The sequence below is a fragment of the Pipistrellus hanaki genome, assembly GCF_964339955.1.
Source record: "Pipistrellus hanaki genome assembly, chromosome: 2".
Taxonomy (NCBI): Eukaryota; Metazoa; Chordata; class Mammalia; order Chiroptera; family Vespertilionidae; genus Pipistrellus; species Pipistrellus hanaki.
The window spans coordinates 21,828,031-21,853,397 of record NC_140504.1 but is presented as its reverse complement, the minus strand read 5'-3'; the positions used below and the strand labels follow the sequence as shown (position 1 = coordinate 21,853,397).

At 38.1% G+C, this 25,367-nt stretch overlaps 1 protein-coding gene across 3 annotated transcripts in view; it reads left to right on the top strand.

Annotated features, from left to right (window-relative positions):
* IFT80 (intraflagellar transport 80) overlaps positions 1-25,367 on the top strand; it is a 90,929-nt gene that overhangs the window by 12,700 nt on the left and 52,862 nt on the right. For 2 of the 3 annotated variants that reach the window (XM_084876015.1, XM_084876016.1), the window contains exons 3-5: positions 605-824; positions 12,370-12,480; positions 14,350-14,418. In XM_084876015.1, the coding sequence (XP_084732141.1) occupies positions 605-824; positions 12,370-12,480; positions 14,350-14,418 (400 nt within the window). Of the gene's footprint in view, positions 1-602; positions 825-12,369; positions 12,481-14,349; positions 14,419-25,367 lie in introns of all 3 variants that reach the window. The other variant, XM_084876017.1, reaches the window with a different exon arrangement.

Here is a 25,367-nt window from a genome sequence, read left to right as displayed (position 1 = left end):
CTTTATTATAGGTCTGTAAAGGGATAAGTACAGAAATTGGTAAACAATTTTTGTAGCAATTTGACATTGGGAAACCATCCAAATATAAGATCATTTTTCTAGTAATTTATTTTTATTTTATCTAACAAAACGTTAATCTGAAACAAATTTGAAATCAAGAAAAATATGTTCCTTTATCTGAGATAGAAAAGCACCAAATTAGAATTTGATTAAACCTATTGAATTTATAATATCTTGTCTGCTTGTTTTACCTTTTGAGTGAAGGTATAATTTCTCTTATTTGTACTTAAATCAATTTTACTCAGATGCTTTGTCATGTTAAGTCTTATTTATGGAATATCTTATAACACAATTTAATATTTTTCATTTCGTTAATTCTTTTCCTCTCTCTTGGCATCTGGATTTTTTATTTTTATCTTGCTCTTCATTTTTACAACTGTTTTGGTTAGATGTTTATTTTTCTTTAAATAGAAAATATATGAAAGTCATAAAATGAGAACACATTTAGAAGTTTGAAATGTTTGATTTTATACTTATAATCTGCATCTGAAGATTATTTAAAATGTAAGACTTTTGTGTGTTGTTCTTTAACATGGTGACACATCAAGAATTAGTAAGCTGTGTGGGCTGGACTAATGCGGAAGAGCTGTATTCATGCAGTGATGATCACCAAATAGTGAGGTGGAACTTGTTAACCAGTGAAACAAGTCAAATAGTGAAGCTTCCTGATGATATTTACCCAATTGATCTCCACTGGTTTCCAAAAAGTTTAGGCACCAGGAAACAAACTCAAGCAGAAAGCTTCGTCCTCACAAGTTCTGATGGTAAGTTTTTAATGCTATATGCTCATCTTGGTATTTAGAAGACATGATATGGTAATGTGACTTATGCTTTGAATGGTTTTACAAAACTGATGTTTTTGGATCTGCATACCTTCATCCACATATTCTGACCATTTTCTATGTAGTCATTTGGTTTATGTTTAAACTATAAAACTATTGTGATGGAAGAAAGTGAATTCAACTGGTGTGTAGTGGGATTGAATCTGAATGTTTAGCTTTACCTTTTCTGTGTTCTCTTACTAGTTGTTAAGCTATTACCAATTTTGGTGTCTAATTTCTTCAAATTTAACTTTATGACATAACCATAATAAAAATATGGGCACATTCAATAAGCTATCTTTATTTTCTAGTACATGTTAATTTCTACTTATTGAGTTGGAGATGTATTAAATTTGACATAGCTTTATTACTGGTGAGTAAAAAGCATGATTTTCTACCTTTTTAAGGGAATGTTTTAATTAGAAATAAAATGAATTATTTTTGTCTGTATGACACTTTACGTACTCTGTCAATTAACAGTACATTCATCAAAAGTAACAGAAACTTACTTAGCTAACACTTAAGTACAGTTGGAGTTTTTTGGTTCACTTAGCTCTAGGGGTAGATCTGTAAGCACAACTGCATCAGGCCCTGTTCTCACCAGCTCTTGGATAGGCCTTCCCTACAAGGTGAGCATGATGGCAATCCATAGCCCAAGTCTCATCCTCCTAGGAAAGACATATTAGCAGAGAGAGAGTTTCTTCCTCAATATCTCATCAGGCAAGTAGCAGAGAGGGTTCTGGGAGATCATGGATCACTCTCCCATCACTGTGTGAATCACTTTAGTTAAGGGAATGTGACGCTGAGTGAGCACAGCAGGCCTCAGGCCACTGTGGAAAGGCAAAGAAAGAAAAGAGGGCTTTTGTAACCACAACGAGGAAGGGGGTTTTATGGCTGAGGAGCACATCAGATGCCACAACTTTTACAGACAGAACTTCTGGTGACTTTTTTTGATTAAATGAGATATTGTGTAAAAGTACTTATAGTGCCTGGTGTTTAGAAAATTGATTCTGAGCCATGGCTAGAATTTAGCTAATTTCAGATGATAAAATGAAGCATTGGCTTCAAAAGGAAACACCTTTTAATTTTGACTTAATTTCACATTCACAGAAAAGTTGCAAGAATTGTACAAGTAACTCTTACATATTCTTTATCTAAATTCACTAATTGTTAACATTTTGTTCCATGTTTTTTCTCATTGGTTTTCTCCTTTCTCTCTCTGTCCCCCACCACAAAGAAAAAAAGTGTATGTGGTGGTTATTTACAGACATGCCTTATAACCATAGTACTTCAATATATTTCCTAAGAATAAGGATTTTCTGTTACCTAACCACAATACCTTGATCTAAATCAGGACATTTAACATTAATGCAATACTATTATATAACCTGCAGTTCATATTAAATTTTTAACAATTATCCTAATAATGTCTTTTATAGAATTTTTTTAGGTTTTTTATATATATATATAATTTTTAAATAAATCTTTATTCAGATTATTACAATTGTTCCTCTTCCCCCCCCCCCCCATAGCTCTCCTCCACCAAGTACCCACTCCACCCCTTCCCCCCCAACACTGTCCTCATCCATAGGTGTACGATCTCTTGCACCAGTCTTTGTCCAGTCTCTTTTTGCACCTCCCTCACCCCTTTCCCCCTGAGGATTGTCAGTTCACTCCCTTTCTATGCCTCTGATTCTATTATATTCACCACTCTATTTTGTTAATCACATCATTTTTTATTCACTTGATTTTTAGATTCACTTGTTGATAGGTATGTATTTGTTGTTCATAATTTTTATCTTTACCTTTTTCTTCTTCTTCCTCTTCTTAAAGAATACCTTTCAGTATTTCATATACCAGTTGGGCAGTAATGAACTACTTTAGCTTTTTCTTATCTGTGAAGTTCTTTATTTGCCCTTCAATTCTGAATGATAACTTTGCTGGGTAGAGTAATCTTGATTGTAGGTTCTTTCTGTTCATCACTTTGGATATTTCTTGCCACTCCCATTTGGCCTGTATAGTTTCTGTTGAGAAATCAGCTGACAATTGTATGGGTGCTCTCCTGTAGGTAACTAACTGTTTTTTCTCTTGATGCTTTTAATATTCTCTCTTTGTCTTTTGCTCTTGGCATTTTAATTATGATATGTCTTGATGTGATCCTCTTTGGATTCCTTTTATTTGGGATTCTGTGCACTTCCTGGACTTGTAAGCCTATTTCTTTCACCCGGTGGGGGAAGTTTTTGGTATTATTTCTTCAAATAGGTTTTCAGTATCTTGCTCTCTCTCTTCTTCTGGCACCCCATAATTCTAACATTGGTACTCTTGAAGTTGTTCCAGAGGATCCTTACACTGTCTTCATATTTTTTGGATTCTTTTTTCTTTTCCGGTTGGGTGTTTTTTGTATTTCAAATCTTTGATTTGATTGTTGGGATCCTCTAGTCTGCTGTTGGATCTCTGTATGTTATTTTTTAAATTTTTTAAAATATATTTTATTGATTTTTTAGAGAGTAAGGGAGAGAGATAGAGAGCTAGAAACGTTGATGAGAGAAAAACATTGACCAGCTGCCTCTTGCACACCCCCTATCGGGGATATGCCCGCAACCAACGTACATGCCCTTGATCGGAATCAAACCCGGGACCTTTCAGTCCGCAGACTGACCCTCTACCGCTGAGCCAAACTGGTTTCGGCTGTATGTTATTTTTTATTTCAGTCAGTGTATGCTTAATTTATAGTTCGTCCTTTTTCATATCCTCGAGGTCTCGCTAAATTTATCAGCCTTTTCTAGAAAATACTTGAAAAACCATATAACCATGGTTTTGAACTCTAACTCTAAATCCAGTCGTTTTCTTTTCTCCATTTCTTTCATTTGTGACCTATTTCTTTGTCTCCGCATTTTGGCTGCTTCCCTGAGTTGGTAGGGTGTCTTTGTGTGCTAGGTGTCCTATAGGGCCTAGTAGCTCAGCCGCCCTAATTACCTGAGGTGGACACTCTTGGTGCACCCCTTTGTGGGCTGTGTTCACAGTCTTGTTTTATTTAAGCCTTGATTGTTGTTGGTATCACTGGGAGGAATTGGCCTCCAGGCCAGTTGGCTGTGAGGATCAGCTGTGTCTATGATGGGAGAACTTCTGTGCTGTTGACATCCTTATGACACAACACTTGCTTTAGTGGGGCTTTGGTGCTGCGTCTTCCCCCTGAGTGTGTCCCTTATAGATGTGAAGAGTTGTAATCTGGATGTTCCTACTCTGTCCCGTGAGTACACTGGCTCTTGCCAAGGTGGTGCTAATTTAGCCTCTGCCTGAAGCCACCCAGCAGGAGCTACAGAGAGATCTGTAGATTCCTCTTCTTTGTTTGGGTTTTGGAGGTGCCCAGATGAGGCCCAGCTGTGAAGGAATGCAAGCTGCTGCAGGGCCTTGGGCCTTCTTTTGGATGTTCTGGGTCTCACTGACTCAGCTGCAGTTTTTTAGGTAAGTTTAGAATTCAAAGGACCAGGCCATTCATATGCAAAAGTCTCTGTGCTCAACTTGGATGGGGTGGAGTCTCAGGGCAGAGCAAACAGCAATGGCTTCCCGTTAGCCCTTCCCTAAGAAGCTCCCCGGCCCCTGGTCTCAGTGTCCCGCGGTAATTGCTGCAAGCACCTCTGAGAGAAAGCTGCCCTTGAGTTTCACCTGCTGCCAGACAGTCCAGTTTCTCCCCATATGAGTTTGGGTCCCCAGAGTCTCACCTGGAACTGGAGTTTGGAGCAGTCAGGAGCTTTTGTCTCCCTCCTGATTGAGAAAGCCAGCCTTGTACTCAGTTGCCAGCTCTGTTCGTGCACGTGCCTCCGTACCTCTGCCTTCTGCAGCTCCTCTGAGTCTCAGTGTGCTTTTCTCTTTCCTTCTAGTTGTAAAATTTCCACTCACCCAGCCTTTCTGTGGTTTTGGATTATGTCTGTTTTATCTTTTAGTTGTAGTTTTGAAATTGTTGTACGAGGCAGCAGTTTAGGTGTTTACCTATGTCACCATCTTGGTTTCTCCTGGAAAATTTTTTTTCTGGTATTAAATATCAAATTGCTTTTATTTCATCTCTCTGGTCTCCTTTAATCTGGAGCAACTCTTCAGTCTTTCTAATCTTGACAGTTTTTAAAAATTTATGTTTTATTGATTTTTACAGAGAGGAAGAGAGAGGGATAGAGAGTTAGAAACATCAATGAGAGAGAAACATCGATCAGTTGCCTCCTGCACAATCCCTACTGGCGATGTGCCCACAAACAAGGTATATGCCTTTGACCAGAATCAAACCTGGGACCCTTTAGTCTGCACACTGACACTATCCACCGGTTAGGGCTAATCTTGACAGTTTTGAAGAATACAGGCCTGTTATTTTTATAGAAAGTCCCTCAATTTGTGTTTGTTGGCTGTTTTCTCATGGTTAGATTTAGTTAACATGCTTTTAACATCAATACTTAGGGCATTAGATTGGGAGATTCATGATGCTGGTTTAAGCCATTATTAGTGATGTTAACTTTCATTTTTTCAAAAGGTATATTCACTAAATTAATCTACTATAAAGTTACTACTTTTTTCTTTTAAAAATAATTTATGAAAGAATATATTCAGACTATGCAAAAATGTTCTCTTTCTTCTCAAACTTCCTCCCACTATCTCAGTTAGCATCTATTGATAATTCTTGGCTGAATCATTTATTACTAAGACTAGAGGTTCTGGTGCATGAGGGGCCGGAGATATCCCTCAGCCTGGCCTGTGCCCTTTCGCAGTCCAGGACCCCTTGGGGGATGTCTGACTGATGGCTTAGGCCCAGTCCCTGGGGGACAGGGCCTAAACTGGCAGTCAGACATCCCTCTGGCACCTGGGAACCCTCGGGGGACATCCACCTGTTAGCTTAGGCCCACTCCCTGGGGGATCAGGCCTAAGCTGGCAGTTAGACATCCCTCTGGCAGCCTGGGAGTCCTCAAGGGATTTCCAACTAACGCTTTGGCCCATTCTGCCATTAGTCAGATATTCTTAGCACTTCCATAGAGGTGGGAGAGGCTCCTGCCACCACCGCTGCTCTGGCCAACCATGAGCTGTGCTCCCCCTGTGGAAGCACACTGACCACCAGGAGGCAGCTCCGGCATTGAGTGTCTGCCCCCTGGTGGTCAGTGTGTGTCATAGTGACCAGTAGTTCCTGGTCGTTTTGCTGTTAGGATCAATTTGCATATTACCCTTTTATTATATAGGATGGTTGCCAAATGGTAATTTTTTTAAAACTTTCTAATTCCTTCCGTATTGTTCAGTTGGTATTCTACTGCAGGGAAGAGCCTCCCATATGTTACCAATTATTTATTTGTTTGCTTTATCAGTTAGATTCATAGATTCTTATTTTATTTCTTTAGTATCCTGCTACCCTTATTTTTACTGATTGACTGATTGATTTTAGAGGTGGTGGGAAGGAGAAAAAGGGAGACAGAAACATTGATGTAAGATGTAAGAAACATCAATTAGTTGTCCATGCACAGACGATGCTCCAACCCACTGAGCAAAAACCAGCCACGGTCTGTTACCGTTATTTTTAAATTTTGATGTTAAAATTGTTTCACATTTGGCCAGCTGGAGCACCATTAAACTAGCTCAAATAATCTTTGTTTTTTCTTTTGGGGGTTGGGGTAATGTGTCTTCATCAGTTTTCCAGCACTACTTTGCTGGCACAAGATATTCTAGGCTCATATTGTACTTTCCCAGTCTCAGCCCCCAAATCATCTGTTTTTCCTATTCTTTATTTGGTGCTTAATGATATTTAAAAACTAAGATACGAGTGCAAGATGTGCTCGTTTCAAAGTGGTATGTGTACTTCAAGGCCCTTTCAGAGGACTGAGCTAAGAATTATAAATAAAAATGAATATTAAAAATCACACATATCGCCGAAACCGGTTTGGCTCAATGGATAGAGCGTCGGCTTGGGGACTGAAGGGACCCGGGTTCGATTCCGGTCAAGGGCATGTACCTTGGTTGCAGGCATATCTCCAGTAGGGGGTGTGCAAGAGGCAGCTGATCAATGACTGTCTCTCATCGATGTTTCTAACTCTCTATCTCTCTCTCTTCCTCTCTGTACAAAATCAATAAAATATATATATAAAAAAAAAAAAAGAATTCGCTTAAACATTTACATAACTTTAAAAAAAAAATCACACATATCTACAGCTATTTCTTTCTCCCTTTCTCTCTTTTTTCCTTCTTCCCTATCTCCCTTCCCTTCATTTTTTTATTTCCCTACTAAAAACCATGAGTTAATTCTGATACCACCAGCTCCAATTCAACACAATGGGGTTAATTCTAGGGTCTTTTTCTTCACACTTGAAAACAGTGAGAAAGCCTGACTTTCATTATTCCTAATATATTTACTCATTTACTCAATTCTGTAATACACAGTAGGTTGTTTCAAAGTTACTAACCCATACTACTGCAAACAAACTTAATTAGAATTCATGTGTTTACTGTTGTTATCTTTACACTGAGACTATAGAGTCAAAGTCCGTGTATAAAAATTACCTGCATTTCCCCCCTGCTTAACTGTTGTTATGTTACTCATTTAAGATATAGATAAGTATATTTATTTCTGTTTGTTTTCCATGTAAGGCCCCCCATTCTTGTTGATTTGATTATCTTTGAATATGTTAAACATTAACATGGATGATTCCATGAAGTGAAAACTGTATTAAAAAATACATTTACTCAGAGCATAGTTACTACCCTGACCCACCCAATCCCATACACCTTGTTCCTATTTTCTCCTTCTAGGCAACCAGTCTCTAGTTCTGGTTTATCCTTCCTGTATTTCTCTTGACAAAAATAAACAGATACATGTATATTTTCTCATTTCACCTTTTTAAAATATTACACAGAAGGTGGCATATCACATATTTTGTTTGCATTTTCCTTTTTAAACTCAACAGTATATGAGGATTGACTTATCTGGCAACTATGAATATTAAACCTAATTAGTCTTGATGGTTTCTGTTGCCTGAGAGTTTTTCTGAATTATTAAGCTTACTTAATTATACTTAACTAAAAAATAAGTGCTTGGTTCTTTATCTTACATTGGCTTTAGATAAAACACTTTCTAATAGGGAAAAGAAGTTTAAAGTAAAACAAATGTAATTTAAAAGATAAATTTACATGATTAAGGAAAACTACATAATGACTAAAGAAAATAGAATGTATCATTTTATTTTGGGGTTTACTGAATAAAAAAAAACAACAAATAAGATAACATGCCACATACTAGATGTGAGAAGAAGGGAAAACTAAAGCAGAGGAGTTGAGTGTTTTCTCCAAGGTAAGGATGAGGACTACCTGGTATCTTGAGAAAGAGAGGGAAAGTGACGATAGAAGAAAGAAAAGAAGTGGAAGGGTAGACAGAAAGCAGCATCCAGAAAAGAAAAAGAAATGTTCAAAAAAAGAAGAAAGTGGATGCCATCAGGAGGTGGTCGAGGAGTTTCCTGCCAGATAAAGATCTGAGGTCATTTTAGATATCAGTGCTGTATTCTTTGTTAACCCAGTGCTTTAAAAAAACAAAACAAACCCAGCCTATTATTCTGGTTAAAAGAAAATACCATATAACGAGATCTGCCTTCTTAACAAATTGTTAATCGTACTGTGCAGTATCGTTAATTGTAAGCACAATGTTGTACAGCAGATCTCTAGGGCCTTTTCATTTTGTGTGATGTCAGTTCATACTTAAATTTTTTTTCAAGATTTAATTCATTGTTCAAGAGATTTTCTTTTCTAGTTGCCACCAACTTTCTCCTCTTAATTTTTCTCCTTCAACCCTGGCAGAAAAGATGACAGTTTTTGAGTTTGTTCATCACTCTTCCAGGGTTTCCTTTGTCCACCCCTCTCTGTTCTGTGGTGATAGTGGTAAAACGTTCAAAACACATCCCTGGGTTTGAGGGGCAGCTCCTGCACAGAAAGCAGACTTTTGCTAAGTATTGTGTCTCACCAGTAATTCTGTCTCCAGTATTTTTATATCTTTTTGAACATTTTGTGTAGTAGTATCCCACTTTTTAGAGGAGATATTTCTTTAACACTGTGTTAAAAGATTTACGTTATAATAAGAATTGAATTATTTAAAATGCATTGGGGGGAGCTGCTATGTAAGGGAATTCTGGTATAAAACCTTTTGTAAAGGCAATAAACACTCTTTAAATTATACATAGTGAAAGTTGATATTTTCATACATCCTATTAGATACCTTCAAAGAATCATTATATTCTCTTATTAGTTAATGTGTCCATTTTAAAATCCCACTTTAAAAAGAATTTGTGTAGTCATTTTTTTTAATCAGAAGTTAGCAGTTACTGATCTCTTTGTGGCTTTTTGCAGTCATCTGCCAAACCATTTCTGCTGTTAAGCAGTCTGCAAAAGTGCTCATGTGCCCTTTTATTCTAGCACCCTATTCCAAGCCTTCTCATGTTTCCATGGGCATTTCTTAAGGCATTTCTAACTTTAAAAAATGTGTTCCACATAACTTTAATCTACCACTTTTGTTCTTTTTATTTTTTATGACATTTTCCTCTTTTTAGCTTATCTAAAATAATAAACTCATGATATGCTAATTAGACCAGACATCCTCCGGGATGACCTTCCGGACAAAGCCAGGGCTGCAAGGGGAGCCCAGGTCCCAGGTGCCTGCCAGCTGCTGGAGGGAAGCCTGGCCAGAGGGAAGCCAGTGCTGGCAGTTGGGGGAAGGAAGGCCTACTCTTGCATAAATTTCATGCATCGGGCCTCTAGTCTTTAATAACGAGATTAATTTTATACCTCAGGATTTAAACATCCATGTTTATCCAAAGTGTCCATTCTTTGTTTAATAAATAACAAAATAGTCACATTGATTTTATTCTCTTCCCAAACTCACCCCTAGCAAATAATTGGAAATAAATTAATTGATTTCTAGTTTGGTCTTGAACTTTTACGAATTTATAGAAAACCTGGAGAGAAAAAAGAACTGAAAACGTTACTAGTAAATGAATAATTATCAGTTTTTAAAGTTGATTTCTGTAATTTTATATTTATGCTTTATTCTGAGTGTGCTATTCAAGCAATTCTATATAACAAAGAGCTAATATGCTAATATGACCGGACAGCAGAACAACCGTCTGGACGACCTTCTGTACGAAGCTGAGGCTGCTATGGCTGAGCCCCTCGCAAGAATTTTGTGCATCCGGCCTCTAGTTTGTAATAGTCAGCCAATATACAAAGGCCAATGATTTATTTATTAATTGCTAAATCTGTGCCAAAAGCTGACCTTAGTTGTCCCAATGTATGTCTTCTGTGAGGTCATAGGAAGCAAGAATAGTTTTAGCTCTTGTTAGAAAGTCAGTATTTGTTATTTTATGACAAGAAGTGTCATTGACTAAAATACATACAATTTCTAAAATGTGGAATAGGTTGAAAGATAATTTCTGGACTCTTCATTTATAGTTCAAGTTATTTGGTTAGTCTCTTTGGTGTTGCATTTATTCATTGGATCAATGTGGATCTCTTGTGCTAGGCAGTAGTATTTTAACATTTTGTGAAACAGGCCTGGATAAAGAAAATAATGGTCACAGGATTAGCTGTCCACTTACTATATGCCATCGTCGTAATTTCCTTTCTTGAGGTTTCCTCTCATATTTTCTCTGTAATTTTAAGTTAGTCTGATAAAGAGAATAATAGCACAGCTGAATTCAAAGTATTTGTTACATTGAAAAGTGACCCAGAGGTAATTATAAACTTAAAAGGAAAATATGGGGAAAAATAGATGGTACTAATGGTGCTAGTAGGTAGGTGGGTGGATAAAGGAAAAGGGTAGATTACTGTCATGAATGAGAAAGATAAGAATGCCAAAATGGCCGAAACCGGTTTGGCTCAGTGGTAGAGCATCGGTCTGCAGACTGAAAGGTCCCGGGTTCGATTCTGGTCAAGGGCATGTACATTGGTTGCGGGCACATCCCTGGTAGGGGGTGTGCAAGAGGCAGCTGGTCGATGTTTCTCTCTCATCAACGTTTCTAGCTTTCTATCTCTCTCCCTTCCTCTTTGTAAAAAAACCAATAAAATATATTTTTTTAAAAAAGAATGTCAAAATGGCCCAATTTATTTATTTACTACTTATTTTTAGTTATTGGCATGGTTACAGAATTGGTTAAATTTAACAAATGCATATTGCAAATAAAAATATGTAAAAGCATATTGCAAATAAAAATATGACTAAGACATGGCCCCCTGCCATGAAATGAATCATAGCCTAGTAAAAAATGCTGCAACAGAGCTACAAGTAATGTACATTGCGTGTAAAAAAGATGGAAAGACTTTATTAGAAGAATGAGTAGGTGGTCAGTGAAAGAATCACAGGGCGCTAAGTGTTAAATGTTTTAAGCCATTTGTATTCGAGTTCTTCAGAGAAATGTTTTAAAGCCATCTTAAGCATCTGACTTAAATATATATATATATTAAAATGTATTTTTATTGATTTCAGAGAGGAAGAGAGATGGAAACATCAATGGTGAAAGAGAACCATTGATTGCCTGCCTCCTGCATGCCCCCCTTGGGGATCAAGCTTGCAACCCGGACATGTGCCCTTGACCAGAATCCACAGGCTGATGCTCTATCCACTGAGCCAAACCAGCTAGGGCTTGAATCCACAGGCTGATGGAACCCTTCAATCCACAGGCTGATGCTCTATCCACTGAGCCAAACCAGCTAGGGCTTGAATACATACATACATATATATATTTACTGTATATATATTTTAAATAAATTTTATTGATTTTTTACAGAGAGGGAGAGAGAGGGATAGAAAGTTAGAAACATCGATGAGAGAGAAACATCCATCAGCTGCCTCTAGCACACCCCCCACTGGGGATGTGCCCGCAACCATGGTACATGCCCTTGACTGGAATTGAACCTTCAGTCTGCAGGCCGACGCTCTATCCTCTGAGCCAAACCAGTTTCGGCTGGCTTGAATATATTTTTAATAAATTGTTAATATTAGGCCAGATCTTGAAAGCCATAAGTTAAAAGTGAATTGAAACAAAATAAAATATCTAAGGCAAATTAGATATTTTATTTTGTCCCTTTGACATCAGCATCAAGCTAAACTACCAGTCAGAGCATCTGCCCCCTGGTGGTCAGTGTACATCATAGTGACTGGTCAAGCAGTCAACCGAATAGTTGACTTATATACGTCAGACACTTAGTATAATAGGCTTTTATAATAGGCTTTTATTTATTAATTATTGTATTATTTTCCATTTGAATAACTCTAAACCTACTTTGCCCTACCCTGTGTGAACTTTTTGAGGTCAGCAACTAAGTAGACTCTTTTTTTTGTCTACCTGGTGCCTGACACAGTGTAAAATCACATAAGGCAAGTATTTTAAAATTTGGGATTAGCAATTGTTAAATTTAACAGATGTTTGTTAATTGAATAAGTTATTTTAATGAAATAGAATTTTCAAGTATAATTTTTTTTTAGGTAAATTTCATCTGATTTCTAAGTTAGGAAGAGTGGAAAAAAGTGTAGAAGCTCACTGTGGAGCAGTACTGGCAGGAAGATGGAATTATGAAGGAACAGCTTTGGTTACAGGTAAGTTGTCTGCAAAAATGTCATTTTAAGTGAATTTTTAAAAGAAAAATTTCCAAAGGAACAGAATATTTTCTTAGCAATAGTATTTTATTATGTAATAGTGAATAATTAGCACAGTATTGATCTAGATTGCTATATAATGTTATAATTCAGAATGTCACATTAAGTACTAGTTTTATAATATGACTAATGGAGAATATTCTGTCAAAAATGCTGTTGGAATGTTCACGTAGAGAGTAAATAAAAGTTGTAATTCTTTAAAATTTTAAAATTCAAAATATTCTCTTTTAACTGACCTTTATCCTCTTCCATCTCTCTCCCATCTCCTGTCTTATTGCAAGGATTCTCCTCTTCACCTATTAATTATCTATTATTTCATAACAAATTACTCCAAAGCTAGTGACTTAAGATAATAATCATGTATTATCTGTGGGACAGGGAACAGTTTAATTGGGCGATTCTGTCCCGGAATCAAGAAGTTGGATGGGGCTGCAATCATATGAAAGCTTGATTGGGGCTGAAGGATCAGCTTCGAAGATTGTTCATCACGTGGCTGTTGGCAAGAGCTCTTAGTTCTTCTCTGACTCATGGCAGAGGCCTTAGTTCCTCACCACCTGGGCCCCTCCATAGGGCTAGTTGGTATTCTATCAACATAACAGCTGGCTTCTCTCCATGACAGAACAAGATAGAAGCCACAATATGTAAGATGTTCCAAAAAATGTATACACACACTTTGAATTATTATAAGGGCATTGTTTATTAAAATACATTTCACTTTCAAAATTGAGCTATCGGTTGTTAAAGTGTGTATACATTTTGGGGGACACCCTGTATTTTATGATCCTCCTCAGAAGTTATACTCATCATTTCCACCACATTCGACTAGGAGCAAGTCACTAACTATAGTCCACCCTGAAGGGGAGAGATGAATTAAGCTCCACCTCTTAAAGGAGGAATAACAAGGAATTTGTGTATATGTTTTAAAGTCACCACACATATCCCCTGGGCCTTCTGTAGGACTTCTCTCAGTGAGTTTCTCCTTTTCCAGTGGTTTCTTTTTTAGCGCATAAGAAGGTTAAGATGTCATCCATCTTGAAAATTGAGAAAAAAGAAGTACAAATCCTTCTGTTAACCAATAACTTCTCTAGCTACAACTTCCTCTTTCTTTTTCACTCTTGCAGGCAAACTGTTAAAAAATAGAGCCTACTACTTTACCCATTCAGTCCCCGACTCATTGGAATCAGGCTGTAACTTTTCTTATTAGGCTGAAAGCACTTTACTTAGAATTTTAGAATTGAGATTTCAGTGAAAATGAAAGCATTATTAGAACAATATACTCATAAGTCTTGTAATATTAAAGGAAAAAAATAAATTTTTTTGTCATAGAAGTTAGTCAACTTTGATAAAGTTGTTTCAAAATAACTTCAATTAAATAATATAGTTATGAAGCACTGTCATTTAATTAGAGTAAATTTTGTCCAAATTTTATATGTAAATGTAATGTTTAAATTTATTTCTTTTAAAAATATATTTTTATTAATATCAAAGAAGGAAGAGGGAGAGAGAGATAGAAACATCAATGAGTATACAGCCATACCACCCTGAATGCTCCTGATCCTGTCTGATCTCAGAAGCTAAGCAGAGTAGGGCCTGGTTAGTACTTGAATGGGAAACATCAATGATGAGAGAAAATCACTGTTTGGCTGCCTCCTGCATGCCCCCTACTGGGGATCGAGCCTGCAACCTGGACATGTGCGCTGACAGGGTATGGAACCTCAATCTCCTGGTCAATGCTCTACCACTGAGCCACGCTGGCTGGGCTTAATTTATTTCTTATAGCTAAAAATATAAATTATTTTCTCTTTATAGTTGGAGAAGATGGACAAGTAAAAATCTGGTCAAAGACTGGAATGCTAAGATCAACTTTAGCTCAGCAAGGTATGTATTATAATCAATAAAAATGTCAACATTTTCTGTTAGCAACAGTCTAATATCATTTCTTAGACTGATTTTGTTCAGGTTCAAAACCTGAAATCGCTCATTTCTATTTACTCTTTTTCCTCTTACTTTCCATGTTGCCTGATGGACCATGGTACCTATATTATTCAAACCAAGAAATATGCAAAATACTCAAGAGCTTTTTCTTTGTCAGTGAATCTAGACAATATGTTATAGGCTAATGATTCTTTTTAAATAATTCTGAAGCATGAACATGTTCTGTCTGAATAGGATTTGGCATCTAGTTAAGTAAACAACAGAAAACATTGAATATCTCCTGACTTAAAAAGTCCTAATAACCTCATAATATTAGCACTCTTTCTAAATTATGTTGTACATTTGATTTTCATATTAATGGAGGGGAACAGACACCCAGATAATCCAAAACTTGAAAAGTGACAGGTACTTAGAGCAGAATCTTAGTTTTCCATGTTAATTGGGAAGAAGTACCCATAAAGTCAGTCTATAAAGTGGTCATTCCTTTTGGGATTAAGATTACATATGATTTTTTTTTTCTGTGTAGCAGATTTATTTTCCTAATTACATTTACCTAGGAGCAATAAAGTAGTCTTGATGTTGACCTGAGCATTTATCCACTGATCTTCAGAAACAAGTCACCAAAAAGCTCCCTGCAGACTGTTCTTCAGATTATATAATAAAGTCATATTATGAACCATCTCCAGTAATTGACTTCCAAAAATTCCCAGATTTCATTTTTTAAGTTGTTTATTCTTAGGATAGTGTTAAAATAGTTACATTTCTTCTTCTTCTTCCTCTTCTTCCTCTTCTTCTTCTTCTTCTTCTTCTTCTTCTTCTTCTTCTTCTTCTTCTTCTTCTTCTTCTTCTTCGGATAGTGTTAAAATAGTTACATTTCTTCTTCTTCTTCTTCTTCTTCTTCTTCTTCTTCTTCTTCTTCTTCTTCTTCTTCTTCTTCTTCTTCGGATAGTGTTAAAATAGTTACATTTCTTCTTCTTCTTCTTCTTCTTCTTCTTCTCCTCCTCCTCCTCCTCCTCCTCCTTCTCCTCCTCCTTCTCCTCCTCCTCCTCCTTCTCCTCCTCCTCCTCCTCCTCCTCCTCCTCCCTTCCCCCCTCCCCCTCCTCCCCCTCCCCCTCCCCCTCCCCCTCCTCCTCCCCCTCCCCCTCCTCCTCCTCCCCCTCCTCCCCCCCTCCTCCTCCTCCTTCCTCCCCCTCCTCCTTCCCCCCTCCCCCTCCTCCTCCTCCCCCTCCTCCTCCTCCCCCTCCTCCCCCTCCCCCTCCTCCTCCTCCTCCTTCTCCTCCTCCTCCTCCTCCTCCTCCTCCTCCTCCTCCTCCTCCTCTCCTCTCCTCCTCCTGTTCTCCTCCTCTCCTCTTCTTCCTCCTCCTTCTTTTTTTTTTGGTTACATTTCTTTAGCTACACATTAACCAAGTGTTAGCAAAGGAACCAGAAATACTATTTAGTACTTATTTCCTGAGTTTAAATCTTTTCTACAGATAATCTCCAAGTAGAGTATTTATCCATGAGTAGAAAATTTAGAGTTTATAGAAGCTTTCATGGATGGATTTTAGTTAGAAAAAATAGTCAATTTATTGTTATGTTAGTAATAAAATGTACTTTTAGAAAATGCATTTTATTTTAATCTTCTAGTGGGCCTGAGGATTTACTTTTGGCTTTATAACTTGTTAGGGCTAATTGTTTGGCATTCTCACTCTATGATGTCTGGTTTATGAGCAACTGACAGAAATCTTCTAGAGGTCACTACACCCTTGGGGCTGGGGCTGCAGTTCTTTTTAGTTTTGCTGCTACTGAGACATATTTTTTCCTTTCTTTTCTCTTTTATTAAATTTGTTGTCTTCAAAAGACACAGATCTTCAGAGGAATTCTGAAGATCTAACAACTGTATCTGAATTCTTGCCTAAGATAGTTCCTTCTGTTTTCTTTAATTCTTCCCAGATATCTCCTTCCCTTTTACTACCCTTGGATCCACCATTATGAACTTTCCAAAGTCTAAAGTTAAAACTTAGAATATGTTGTTTAATATAAATATTGTTCATCATTGAGGGTAGGTGATAATACTATAGTTTACCTGTGTAATGGGTCTGGAAATCAAATTGCTACTTACTTTGCTCTTATTGAAAAATGCATTTAACGTTTCCAAATTTACAAGGGCAGTTGGAAGCACAATATGTTTATAAATTAAAGACTTTATAAATCAGAGGTCACAAACAGGTGGCCTTTGGACTGAATCTTGTCCACGAGCATTGTACAGACCCAATATTAAAAATCACATTTCACATACAAACTTGGTTTTCTGGAGTCTTGAAAAATTGGAAGATCCCACAACATTAGGCCTGCTTTTCAGAATGAATACAATCAGCTGGAGTTCAGTAGTGGCTGATCCATTTTTATTTTTTATTTATTTTAAATATATATTTTTTATTGATTTCAGAGAGGAAGGAAGAGGGAGAGATAGAAACATCTACACTAATAAAAGAGAAACATGCAAATTGACTGTACTTCCACTACAACCACCAGCCATGTCCACCAGCCAATCAGGAGAGAGTATGCAAATAACCCAACTAAGATGGAGGTGGCCATGGAGCTGGAGCGAGCAGGAGGCTTGGGTTGTCCCCAGCGATGGAGGAAGCCAAGCTTCCCACCTGCCCTGGCCTGCCCTGGCCTCTGCTCAAGGCTACAAAGTTTCAATTATAGAAAATAAATAAATCCCAGATACCTGCTTCCAGCCGGCCCTGGCCTCTGCTCAAGGAGGCACTTGAAAAAGAAAAAAAAAGAAAAAAAAGGGGCTGGGAGCCTGGATTGCCGGGGGGAGGGGGGGCGTGACCAGCCTGCAAACAGCCATCATCCCTCATCCAGGCTGGCCAGGCACCCCAGCAGGGACCTCCACCTTGAAGGGGGTGTGGTCAGCCTGAAAACAGCCCTCAGCTCCTCACACAGGCCAGCCACATCCCCCCAGTGGGGACCCTCACCCCATGGGGGTGTGGCTGGCCTACAAACCACCACAGGCCCCTCACCAAGCCGCCCCATGCCCCAAGGGAACCCCCACCCTGATCTGGGACATACTTCAGGGCAAACCAGCTGGCCCCCCACCCATGCACTAGGCCTCTAGCTATACTAATAAAATGCTAATTAGACTGGGAGACCTTCCAGGAGACTTTCTGGACATTCTTCTGGACAAAGCCATAGTGGCGGGGCTGAGGTAGAGGTAGTTAGAGACTAAAAGGGGATGGCAGTTGTGGGTGATCAGTTTGGTGGGGGGTGGGGCTGTTGGGTATAAGCAGACCAGAAGGGGGGCCAGTTGGGGCGAGCAGGCCATTAGTGGGGGTCAGTTGGAGGTGATCAGGACAGCTGGGGAGGCAGTTTGGAGTGAGCAGGACAGCAGGGGAGCAGTTGGGGGCGAGCAGGCCAGCAGGCAGAATGAGTAGGGGCAACAGGCAGGCAGGTGAGCAGGTGAGCAGTTAGGAGCCAGCAGTCCTGGATTGTGAGAGGGATGTCCGACTGCCGGTTTAGGCCCAATCCCTGTAAACTGGCAGTAGAATATCCTTGAAGTGGTCCCAGTCGGAGAGGGTGCAGGCTGGGCTGAGGGACACCCCTCCCTCCTGTGCACGAATTTCGTGCACTGGGCCACTAGTCAATGATAAGAGAGAATCATTGATCGGCTGCCTGCTGCATGCCCCCTACTGGGGATTGAGCCTGCAACCTGGGGATGTGCCCTTGACTAGAAACCCAGGATCCTTCAGTCTGCAGGCGGACACTCTATCCACTGAGCAAAACTGGCTAGGGCAGTGGCTGCTCCATTTTTAGTTGGGTTTCAAACCTCGCTTATTTTTCTTGTACTGTACTCCACTCATTTACGTTACATGGGAGAAAACATAAATCTGAAGATATTTGAGTTTGCAACCCCTGCTTTTAATAATAGTGATCATAAAATTTTGATTGTTAGTATGTACCTTGCAGAGAACACTTAAATCTTTTTATTTTTAAGTATTAATTTTAAATAGATAGTACATTCACTTGCTTCAGAATTTAAAGCATATAAAAAGGTATAAAGTTACCTTTTAAACACTATTTCTTTTTCTCATATTATCCCTATTGTCCAGTCACCCAGCAAACATTCCAGAAGCAACTGGTATAACTTTTTCTTATGGAGCAAATGCGTTTTTATTTATTCCTCTTTCCCCTGACTTATAAGCAAGTGGTGGACACTATAACTACTATAATGTGCTTTTTGCTTATTTTTTCTTGAATCATGAACTATCTTTTTTTTTTTTTTAAATATATATTTTATTGATTTTTCACAGAGAGGAAGAGAGAGGGATAGAGAGTCAGAAACATCGATGAGAGAGAATCATCAATCAGTTGCCTCTTGCAGACCCCCTACTGGGGATGTGCCCACAACCAAGGTACATGCCCTTGACCGGAATCAAACCTGGGACCCTTCAGTCTGCAGGCCGACGCTCTATCCACTGAGCCAAACTGGTTTCGGCGGAATCATGAACTATCTTGGGATAGTTCTACATAGTTCAGTGTCAGTAAATACAAATATTCAAGATTTTTCTAGAGTGAATGTACCATTTTATATTTCTGCTAGAAATACATGAAGGTTCCAATTTCTCCACATTCTCAACGCTTGGTTTTTTGTTTTTTTTTTTTAAAATCATAATCATTCTAGAAAGTGTAAAGTGGTATTTCATTGTAGTTTGATAGGCATATCCCTGATGATATTGAGCATCTTTTTATGTGCAAATTGACCATTTGTATATCTTTGTGGAGAAATACCTATTGAAATCTTTTGCACACTTTTTAATTGGGTTGTCTTTTTATTGTTGACTTGTAAGAGTTATTCATATATTCTAGTTACTAGGGTTATTGGATATATGATTTGCAACTATTTTTTAAATATATATTTTTATTTCAGAGAGGAAGGGAGAGGGAGATAGAAACATCAATGATGAGAGAATCATTGATCGGCTGCCTCCTACATGCCCCCTGCTGGGGATCGAGCTCACAACCAAGGTTTGTGCCCTGACAAGAATTGAACCCTGACCTCCTGGTTCATATAGGTCTATGCTCAACCACTGAGCCACACTGGCTGAGCTAAAACAATATTTTTATACATTCCATTAATTTCCTTTTCACTTCCTTGATATCTTTTAAAACAGAAGTTTTGATGAAGTTCAATTTATCTATTTTTTTCTTTAATTGCTTCTGCTTTAGGTGTCATATCTAAGAAACCATTGCCTAATACAAAGTCATGAAGATTTACGCCTATTTTTTCTTCTAAGAGTTTTATAGTTTTAGAACTTGCAATTAGATCTATGATACATTTTGAGTTAGTGTTAATATATGGTGTTTATTTTGGAGAGGGATGAGTGGTTCTTTTTTTCCTTCCTTCCAACTACATGGTTAAATGGGATTTTCTTAAAAGCTAAAATACAGATTATGTCATATAGGTAATTTTATAATATATTCATATCACATAATGATACTCTCCATCAACATTTCAAGTAGCCATATATATATATATATATATATATATATATATATATATATATATATATTTAGGCTTTTATTTATTTATTTTTTTCAGCTGCCTGTCTTGTTTTTATTTTTATTTTTTTAAAATCTTTATTGTTCATGTTATTACAGATGTTCCTCTCCTCCCCCCACCCCTCTGTTGCTCCCCTCCACCAGGTTCCCACACCATCCTCTGCCCTTTCCCCACCCATCATTGTCCTCATCCATAGGTGCACAGTTTATGTTCAGTCTCTTCCCACATCCCCATCTCCCCTTTTCCCCGAGAATCATCAGTTCACTCCCCTCCATACCTCTGATTCTATTATATCCAACAGTTAATAATGTTCATATTTTTAAAAAAATTTTTTGGGTTTTTAGATTCACTTGTTGATAGTAACGTATTTGTTGTTCATAGTTTTTATCTTTATTTACTTTCTCTTCCAAAAGAACCCCCTTCAGCAATTCATATAATTCTGGTTTGGTGGTGATGAACTCCTTTAGCTTTTTTTTATTGGTGAAGCTCTTTATCTGGCCTTCGATTCTGAGTGATAGCTTTGCTGGGTAGAGTATTTTTGGCTGTAGGTTCTTACTGTTCATCACCTTGAATATTTCTTGCCATTCCCGTCTGGCCTGCATGGTTTCTGTTGAGAAATCAGCTGACAATTGTATAGGTGCTGCTTTATAGGTAACTACCTGCTTTGCTCTTGCTGCTTTTAATAGAGAGATCTTTGTCTTTTGCTCTTGGAATTTTAATTATGATTTGTCTTGGTGTGGTCTTCTTTGGATTCCTTTCGTTTGGAGTTCTGTGTGCTTCCTGGACTTGTAAGTCTAATTCTTTCACCAGGAGGGGGAAGTTTTCTGTCACTATTTCTTTCAGTATGTTTTCGATATCTTGCTCTCTCTCATCTTCTGGGACCCCCCTAATTCTGATGTTGGTTCGTTTGAAGTTGTCCCAGAGTTTTCTTACATTATCTTCAACTTTCTGGATTCTCTTATCTTCTTGCTTCTGCTGAGGAGTGTCTTCTGGCTCTTTATGTTCCAAATCTTTGACTTGATTCTTGTGATCTTCCATTCTGTTTTTAGGACTCTGTATAATATTTTTTATTTCAGACAATGTATTCTTTATTTCTTGTTGATCCCTTATTATTTCTAGTTGATCCCTTTTCATATCCTCATAGGTCTCGTTTATTTTATGGGCCTTTTCTAGGAGATTCTTGAACAACCTTATAAGTGTGGTTTTGAACTCTATATCCAGTCGCTTTTTGTCCTCCATTTCTTTCGTTTGTGATCTATTTCCTTGTCTCGGCATTTTCCCAGCTTCCCTGAAGGGATGGAGTTTCAGGGTGGAGCCTACAGGCTTGGCTTCCGTCAGCCACGCCCTATGCGGCTCCTGAGTCTCAGTATTCCACAGGGTCCTTCAGTACTCGCTGCAAGCACCTCTGAGAGTGAGGTGCCCTCGAGTTTCGCCTGCTCCCAAACAGTCTAGTCTCTCCCCCAGTAGACCTGGAAATGGGGTTCAGTTCAGTTGGAAGTGGGATTGGAGGTGGCGTTCAGAGCAGTCTGGAGCCCCTGTTTCCTTCCTGCCAGGGCAATCCCGCGGCACAGCCAACTGTCCCTTATCTGCGCGCAATGTGCGCGCCTCCAGGGGCTCTGTCTTTCGCCGCTCCCCCGGGGTTCCACCTTACAGCCCGCCTCCCTCTGGATGAGCCTGGATCCCCAGGGTCTGGCCCAGAACTGGGGTTCAGCGCTGTCAGGTCTGGGGTTCAGCTCAGTCCGGAGCCCCTATCTCCTTCCCGCTAGGGAACGCCAGCCAGGCACTGAGCCTCCCCTTTCTCTCCGGCTCCGTCCTCTCCGCGCGTGTCTCCGTACCTTAGGCTTTTACAGCTCCTCCCCTCTTCCTTCTGATTTTCTCCTTGCTTCTCATTGTAGAATTTCCAGTCAGTTAACTTTCCTGTAGTTCTGGGTAATGTCCATTTTATATTTTAGTTGTATTTTATTGAAATTGTTGTGTGCGGCTGCGGTTAGGTGTTTACCTGTGCAGCCATCTTGGATCCTCCACATATTAGCAATTTTCTTAACATCAAATGTCTGTGAAAAGGCTGATCATTTTTTTTTTTTTAAATATTATTAATTGATTTTGTACAGCGAGGAAGGGAGAGAGATAGAGAGTTAGAAACATCGATGAGAGAGAGTCATCGATCAGCTGCCTCTTGCACACCCCCTACTGGGGGTGTGCCCGCAACCAAGGAACATGCCCTTGACCGGAATCGAACCCGGGACCTTTCAGTCCCCAAGCTGACGCTCTATCCATTGAGCTAAACCGGTTTCGGCAAGGCTGATCATTTTTATACTATTTGAATCCTATTTATTCTTTTTAACCTCAAGGTTTATGTTAATTATAAGATTAATGTATAAAATTAAATTAGACATTTCCTTATTTTAGTTAACCTACTTGTATTTCAACTGAGTAATCTGAAATCTTTTTCTAGATTAAGGATTACAAATTTACTGCAGAACTATGCATCTGATTTTTGAGTTTTTGATCATTGGTGCCACCACCCACACTTTCCTAATAATGCACAGGCATTTCCTGTTTTATCTCTGGGAAAAATTATTAGAGAACTTAAGTTATAATGACATTAACCTCAAAGGAAAAATTCCTGGTTATTTATAAGGTTTCTTTGATTTCTTAGAAACTACAAGTTTTGAGGGTGATTATAAATCTGAACTACTGCAAGCTGGATGCTGAAGGCTAAAGTAAGAAGGTCAAGCTAGGGGAGGGTGGGGGACTCCTGCCTCCTTTGTGGAGAAAATTGTAAATTTCGGCCCAAAAATGAAATAAAATAAGCCCGAATTATTGTAAAACTTGGAATTCAGTAAACAATGTTGAAAGCGTAATTGTGAGTTTTACTACATGTTTATGTTAATTATACTTTTTTCTTGATGAATAACAATTAATTCCTGAATTCATTTCTTGATTATTGGAACCAGATATACAAGTGGAAAAAGTCACAGTCATTGCCTTCTCCTCTGATACAAAGATGGATTAATCTCAGATTTTAGGGGGAAAATTTGACTGTGTCTTTGAGGTTGTTGGTTTTTATTAGAGAAGAATAAAATGTGTAGGCCAGGGATAATTATAATTAAGCCCTATCCTGTGTTATTATAGGTTAAAATTGAAAATAGAGTACTGCAAACCTTTTTCACACTATATTTAAATGGAAGAATGAAATGATAAAACATGGACCATGTCCAGAATGCATTTAGTGAAGGAAGTAAACTGGAACTATAAATAACTGAAATACAAGGCAGAATGTGCTCATTGCTATAAGGAGCTCTGAGGACAAGCAAGGCAGAGATTAAGTCTTGGGGGGAGAAGGTATCAGAAAAGCTTCCTGGTAAATATTGCAGCATCTTTTGACTGGGCTTTGAAGGATGAAGAAATGGGCTTGTTGACAATGGATTGTTTCTGCGGAGGAAGTTAGATGATCAGAGACATAGAGGTCATGGAAGTCAGGTGACTGAGAGCATACCCTTTGGGCCATAAGCAGTGTGAGACACTGCCAGAGGGACCAAGCCACAGATGGTCTCAGATGCTAACTGTTGGGGTTTGGCGTTTATTCCATAAGTCTTTTATCCTAAAAACATTTTAAAATTTGAGCAGGAGAGGAAGAGATGAGGAATGACTTTTAGGAAAATTACCTTAGTGGTAATATGGAGGATAAATTAGAGGAGATAGAGGTTAAATGGAAGTGACCATAAGGAGGTTACTGAAACGTTCCATGCTAGTGTGGATTAAGGCTTGGATAAAGACTGTGGTGGTAGTAGTTGAAAAAAAAAAAAAAAAGAATAGTTCTCCATGGCTAAGAGGAATGGATATCCTATAAGGTAAAGAATTCAGAGAGCGGCATGGCTGAATGGTTGGGCATTGACCTGTGAACCAGGAGGTCACGGGTTCAGCTCTAGTCAGGGCACATGCCCAGGTTGTGAGCTTGATCCTTAGGAGGCAGCTGATCAATGATTCTCTCTCATCATTAATGTTTCTATTTCTCTTTTCCTTCCTCTCTGAAATACATAAAAATATGTTAAAAAAAAAAAAAAAAAGAAGAATTCAGAGGGAAGAATAATTGAGGGAGTATGTGTGGAGGGATGATATGTAAAACATGTAGAGTTTGAAGTTCTGACATGTCTTTGGGGCAAGTGGGAATATTGTTAGAGCTCAGAGGGAAAGGCTGACATATTAATGTGAGAGTCAGGCACTGAAAGGTGGAAGGTGAAGGCACGGGGCAGGTTGAGGTCCTCAAGGGAGAGGTTGAAACTAAAGACACAAATGCCTTCATTTATACTTTTTCTTTGTACTGACCCAGTGACATACATAACCCAGAAGTTCATTTTTTAATGTAATAAATTGCACTTGACTACCTATTGTTAGTACATGTCCCTACAAATACAATAAAGGGAAATAATTCTTGATTTTTGAATTTTTAATGATGTTGTAACAAAAAAAAAATTGAGTATCTACTACCATGAGCAACACAATAAACAAGTGGCTGCTTATTGCATTAGAAAGTAATTTTTGGTAGTAGTCACTAACAGTGCCTATGTAGTACCAGACTCTGTTCTGTGCACTTTCCTAATATTCATTCAATATATACCTATATTGCATTCAAGGCAAAAATAACTAATGCTTTATTATAATAGTGAAGCGTTTGTTTCAAAAGCATTCTTAAAAACTTTCAAAAACAACATTTTTAGGGGATACCTCTTAGTATGAATGTGAAAAACATGGTATATTTGACCATGTACTTCCTTAAAACAATTGAAATACATTTTTGTCTCCTCTTCTGTGGTTTAAAATGCCTTCAACAGGTTGAAAGAATTTAGATAATTTGTTTTACAGAGAGATAAGGGTCTGACATTTAACACAACCCCAGGTGCATGTGGTTTCTTAAAAAATGTCAAAAAGGTCACATGATCTTATTGTACAAAGTCAGAAAAACAAGATCTTTTTGAGTGTCTTAACTGAAATGGAACATAAATAAAAATTCCCAATATAAAAAGCAATAAATTATAAACTTTTTTTTTGCTCTATTTTTTTGTTAGTGATAAAATCAAAAACATCTTTTTACATAATTTGCTAAACTTTTTGTTTTAAAGTTATTCATTTTGAAAGGCTAAATTTGTTATTTCCATACTGACTTTGCAAAGTAAAGGGAAGCACTAGGAATAAGTATTTTTTTAATAAGTATGTTTTTCTAAAGCACTTGAAATATTATAGGATTTAAATGCTAATGGGATGGATTTCATCATATTAGAAATCATTATTTTCTTTCTGAAGGTAATTCGTCCACTTTCAATAATGATCTTTATTAGAACCC